Source organism: Microchirus variegatus (genome assembly GCF_963457635.1).
Source record: "Microchirus variegatus genome assembly, chromosome: 21".
Lineage (NCBI taxonomy): Eukaryota > Metazoa > Chordata > Actinopteri > Pleuronectiformes > Soleidae > Microchirus > Microchirus variegatus.
In genome coordinates, this window is record NC_139822.1 from 14011018 (window position 1) to 14017017 (window position 6000).

The window sequence follows — 6000 nt, forward strand, 5'->3', positions numbered from 1 at the left end:
AAGCTAAAACAATCAGAAATCTTGTTTTAATCATAAAAAAGGTTAAAACCGATTATCAAAATAGTTGATTATTAATTTAGCAATCGATTAATCGTTTAAGCTCTATAAAACATTACATATACATCGGTATAAAACAACCGACAATGTATCCGTAGTGTTTTTACTTAACATCAGATTATCATAAAACATAAAATGATTTGAGGAAATGTACAGAAGGAAAGTGTCACAGTGCTGCCAGGGTTTAAAAGCCTTTCTAAACAAATGTTTTAAGTTTATATTTTAAAAGACTAAAATGGAAAATTAACCTGAATCATTTGCAAAAGCACGCGCTTGTGGTTCTTTGGTGATCATGTTCTTTTGGCTGCGACCAGAGCGACCTGGATGTTTTCGATCAGTTTGCGTAGTCATCCGTCAATGTGACGAAATGAAAGGCCACTCAACACATCTAAAGGATTTCATCTGCTGTGCCACAAGAAAACACACCGGATCTAGCTAGACCGGAAACAAAACAACAGACACGCTGAGCGAGCCGGCCAAGGAGTAGTCGGCTCCCGTAAGAGTAAACGTTACGTTTTGGGTGGACGGCGAGCGCTGTGCGCTTCTCCGCTAGCTCCTTCAGCTCGGATTAGCTCGTTACGGCAACAACACATTAAACCACTGGACTTCGTCTGCGTTGAAGAACGGCTCTTTATTCACAGCACTGCGGGGCGATACACAGCCTCTCTTATTATTTTTGCGGCTCTCAGAATAAGAGGAGTGACTCAAAATATGCAGAGTGACGGAGATATTCACCTGCAGCTCGCAAATATAAACACACGGAACACATTACTTCATGCTTCACCTACGCACCTCTCTGACATCACAGTACGCGAACGTCTCGTACCTCCTACAGCACACACACACACACACAGCTCCTCACGCACACACACACACACCAGGTTTAGCGTATAACATAGAATAGTTTGTCTGCCAGGGTGGTTCAGTCTGTAGAATAAGATGTGTAATAATAATTCATCTAAAATTCGATTTTCGGCTTGAATAAACATTATAAATATTGTGTCTTGAAAGTGCAGTAAGCTGTATTGCAATTTAGATACATTTCGATTAATTGTTCAGTCCGACACTACAGTATATGCCAAAATAGGCAAGTAACATTTAGAGAAAGTAAGCCAATCCACTTTTCTATGTTGATAAGAGTATTAAAATGAGGAAAATAATGGTACATAAAGAAATCAAGGGACATTTACAATAGATAAAAATGTGCGAGTTTATGACAATGTGATTAATCGCGATTATATATTTTAATGGTTTGACAGCACTAATATATATATATATACACATACATATATGTGTGTATATACGTATACTGTATACATCTTTCCTTTAGCCCAACTGCAGAGTTCATCAAGTCTCATCTGTAGTGAAATGAACATACTATTTTTCACACTTATGTCGCAGCAGATATGGATCTGAAATATCTTTATTGTGCAAAATAAATAAGCATACAAGCAAAATAGCTGTAGGTGGCGCTAGCATAGAAGTCAAGGAGGAAGAAGCTTTTTCAGTCTACTATTGTAGTGTCATTAGTCATACCAGTAGATCTCCGTGTGTTTGCCAATATCCGATAAAGAATTCTATTTATTAATTTTTGTTGAAAATACATGCAATTGTTGAATAAGAAAGGGCATATGTTGGTCCCAGTGGCGCAGTTTTGGAAAACTCTTGGCCGGGTGATGCACGGGAATCCTTAGCCACAGTGAAGATTACAGTTAAGAAAAAAGTCTGAATAATTGTGTGAAAAGACCGAATCGGTATCAGAATCTTCAAAAAGTGGCCGAACCTTTGACAATCAAAATAACTTTGCCAAAAACTGCATGACGTACTGAGCTGAGGCTGGCTTTACATGACAACGCTCCCGGGTGAAACCGACAAAATATTTTTTCAGATGTGCCTTTCGTTTAGACGGCGATGGCGTTTTTGAGGCTTAAAAACGCAAAAAAAATTAACCCACCCTCTAGAGTGGAAATCTTAAAAACGCTCCGCTGTCGCATTCTCGTCTAAAGGGTTAAAAACGCAAAAGTGTGCTCTGAGCTGCTCACGCTGGCTATCCTCCTGTACGCGTTGACGTCAGATCCATGTGCAGTACAGCCAAACAACAACAAACATGTCGGATTACAACCATCAGTCGGACATTCAAGTTGCCTTAGCTGCTCTGATACCTGTCCAGGAATCATTTCAGCAATTACGCCAAGTTAATGTTTTGGTTTTCGACTGTGGGCTACTCAGCACTACTAGAGAGAAGTAGAAGGACGTTTCAGCGCATGCGCGCTCTCCTGCCGTTGTTGTATGACAGTGCTTCACAGTGCCACCGAGCCCCCTGGAATGCATACTACATCAAATTTCACACACTTTTGCGTCACTGTGTGCATGCAGATTTCCACCCAAAGACGCGCTTTTGCGGTTTGTGTTCAGATCGTTGTTGTGTAAAGCTAGCCTGAATTGTAGCGCTTTGTGGAAACTGGCCTGATGATTCCTGTCTGTCCAGCCTTCTCATACCTGTCATCTCCCCCTTTCCTCCCACAGTTCTCCAACAACAACAACAACAAGATGCCATCTGTGAACATCATCGAGGTGTGACTGCCAGGACATCTTCTCTTTATCCTAGACTACATGTTCTCATAAACAAGCGGGCACTTTTTAAGCCTGCGTGCTTGTTACGATGAGGCTGAGATTCTGGTTCCCTTCGTGGCACCTACTCTCCTTTGGCACAGAGCCTGGTGCTGAGACAAAGCCGCAGGACTCCAGAGGTCAGATGAGACCTGGCCAGTGCTGGAGAGACTGTGTCCAGAGTTGACTGGCTGTACTGTGCTCAATGACTGCTGTACCGCGGGGCAGCAGCTGAGATTAGAGCCTAATGGCTCCGGTGGTGGAGCAGCTGCGGATAAACCAAACCCAGGGACCAAAGCCGATAAACAGAGCCAGAGACCTTTTCATTCTTCCTCTCCCTCTCTTCACATCTTTTCGAGCATTATCAACAACAACAAACATGGACCTTTGCCATTTTTGGGCTGCACTGAGATGCATCCGGTTTGTTGAAATTGCCCCCCCTTACCTTAACCTCATTTGAACACCACATTTTCTTTGTAGCACCATGTTCTTTCTCTACTCTCACTCAATCAGTGGTAAATGCTGTAGATCACTGTACTTTAACCTCTTTGATCCAAAACAAAGTGCCACCAGAGCTCCCCTGTTCTGCTTTGGGTATTTATTTATTTTTCATCAAAATTTAAACCCTCTACCTAGCTCTCCCTCCCCCAAGGGCAAACTCTTCAGCGCCCTGTGGGAAGTCTTTTCATTTTGGCAGGCTCATATTCCCACCTCAGGAAATCCAGACTCCACCTAACCCATTTTTTTAACGGCCATTTCACAAGTCAGCTTTAGAGTGATGCGACCTGAGCTGAGTCTCCTGATTTTGACTGAAAATACTAAACTCACTAACGCATATTGAGAGGCATATGTGATGTGAACACTTACAGCGTGTACAGTGAAGTCCACAACACTTTTAGTTCCTCATTTGCTTTTTTTGATATTCTCTTTTTACTTCTTTGCTGCTTTTAATATAGATTTCTGAAATGTTACATTCCACATTCCAGGATGAGCCCTTTAGTATTTCCTTGTGTCTTTCTCTTTGAGTGCGATGGATTTCAAAGCATTTCTGGGCGGGGGGAGGAGGAGAAGGAGCCTGCCATTGATGGAGTGCATTCATTTAATTAATGAACTTCAAAAAGGGACTGGACTCTGGAAGTCTGCACAGACGTGGCCTGAAGAGGAGATTCCCTTTTATCAGCAATAACAGCCCTCAGTCAAGTGCAAATGCCAGGACACAAACTCAACCTCCCAGCATGCAATGTTCAAGCAGATGGAGCAACTGAATAATGTGAAGGAATCAATCCTGTGCTTGTTTTCAGGTGATCATTCCCTTGAACTCTAAGAGAAAAGTCTTTTTTGTAAAAACCTTGGTTTATGCTGGCTAGCATGGGAAAAAACTACTTTTTTATGAGCCCAGTCTTTAACCTTAAGACTACTTTGTGACGTCCTGAACAGATGTCAAGACAGAAGGGCTTCAGTCAAGACTTTTTTTTCCTCAATTCAAAGTCAATATTTGGTTTGAACACCATGTTGAACTCTGCGAAACAAAAAGGGATCAACTGTGGTTTAAAAAAAAACAACAGTCCTGTGATCTGTAACAGAACTTGCTTTAAGAGTGTAGATGTTGTATTTGAGGGCTGATTAAAACTCGAAAGTACTGCCTTAAAAATAACTTTAAACGTCTGATTTAGCTAGAAAAGATGAAAGGTTTTGCTTCTCACATTTGTGTCATATGCTTTTGTACCCTTCACATAATATTTAAAGTGTGCGCGCAAATTAAGAGGGAAACATCACAGACTGATGCTTTTCAAATGAGCCGACATGAGTCTAAACACGTGGAGGGAATGAACTGGCGTATGTGTAGATACATTTTATATTTCACTCTTGTTTGATGGCCTCACTTTAGAGAGCTTTTTATGAAATATAACAAATGTTATAGCCCCGTGATGAAAGAGGGCACTGTTGAAAATGTTGATTCTTTTTGTTATACACAGTTGTTAAATTCCTGTTATTTATGAGCTATTTCATCACATTTTACTGATGTGTATTTCTATTACATTATATCATTGTTTATGTGCAATAGGGGAAGGAACTGCTACTAAAAGTTATTTAAAAAAAAAAAAAAAGCCAGATATTTTGAATAATCATCCAAATCTCTAAGTGACAAACGATCTCGTAAGCAAGCACTGCACATTACAGCTCCCACAGACAAACTTGTAGTGGAGGGAAATCCATTAAAGGCAGGTAAGAGAGCAATGAAGGCTACGGTTGGGTGGGTAGAATGACTAATGCAGTAGAAGGCTTTTATCACTCCCTTCCTCACGCCAACTTCTCATCTTCTACTCCTAATAAGAGAGGAAAAACCCTAGATTGTTGTCCTCCCATAAGCACTTATTCATGTCAGTGGCTTTAAAGGTTTTCCTGAACGTAAAGTCAGGCGAGGCGAGGAGAGGCAGGAGCGTATCCGACTAAACAACCCAGACTTTTAAGCCGTTGCCCGGTCAAAACTATGAAAACATGTTCTGCTGCGTCACCCCAGACTTATCAACGCCTCACCAAAAACTTCCTATGCAGCTGAAGGCTGAATCTATTTTTTTTCCCCCAGGAACACTGCACCGTTAGTGGACTCTCCAAATCGATAGGTATCCATTCACTCGGAAACAGATAATGATGATCGTCTCCCCCAGATGATTTCTTTGAACTGTGGCCATGTCTTTGGTTTAGCAGCCGTATATTTCTCAGCAGCATTCGCTGTAGGCAAACCTTCATTTACCTCCACAACACAAAAGGTTTTCACGTAACAGTAGGGCAAGCAACTGTCGATCGTTTTCATCGATTCACCCGTTGCAGAAAATGATGTAAAAATGTTGATCAGCGTTTCTGCAAACTAAGATATTCAAGTCAGTTTCATAAAGGGGCAGAGAACAAATTCACAAACATTCACGAGGCTGAAATCAGACTAAATAATCAATTATCTGTTGATTTTGAACCAATTTGTCATATCTTTAAATTACGGCATTTTCCTGTGTTTACAATGTAAATAACGCATCCCGTATTAATTAGTTAAATGTGTTTATATGTGTTTACATTTTGAGTATATTTACTTATATGGCCGTCTATTGTCCAACACCACTCCTAAAGGAATAGTTTGACATTTTGGGAACTACATCTATGATGTATGCACTTTGAGTTATAATATCTCACCACTTTCATATCTGCAGCACATGTGCGCTGTATGTAGCTAAAGCCGTCAGCTAGTCTGCTGCACACTGCATAAAGACCGAGAATCGTACTTAGTTACTGTCGAGATTTGCAATTTGATCGCCTTTTCTGCAAATGGAAAGTCCACAC

At 40.9% G+C, this 6000-nt stretch overlaps 1 protein-coding gene across 1 annotated transcript in view; it reads left to right on the forward strand.

Annotated features, from left to right (window-relative positions):
* Positions 1 to 2637, forward strand: part of fndc5a (fibronectin type III domain containing 5a) — a gene marked incomplete at its 3' end in the record, with an annotated part of 29195 nt that extends 26558 nt beyond the window's left edge. The window contains exon 6 of the mRNA XM_083907980.1: positions 2584 to 2637. Coding sequence (XP_083764106.1) covers positions 2584 to 2637 — 54 coding nt within the window. The remainder of the gene's footprint in view (positions 1 to 2583) is intronic.
* Between the last annotated feature and the right edge of the window lie 3363 nt (positions 2638 to 6000).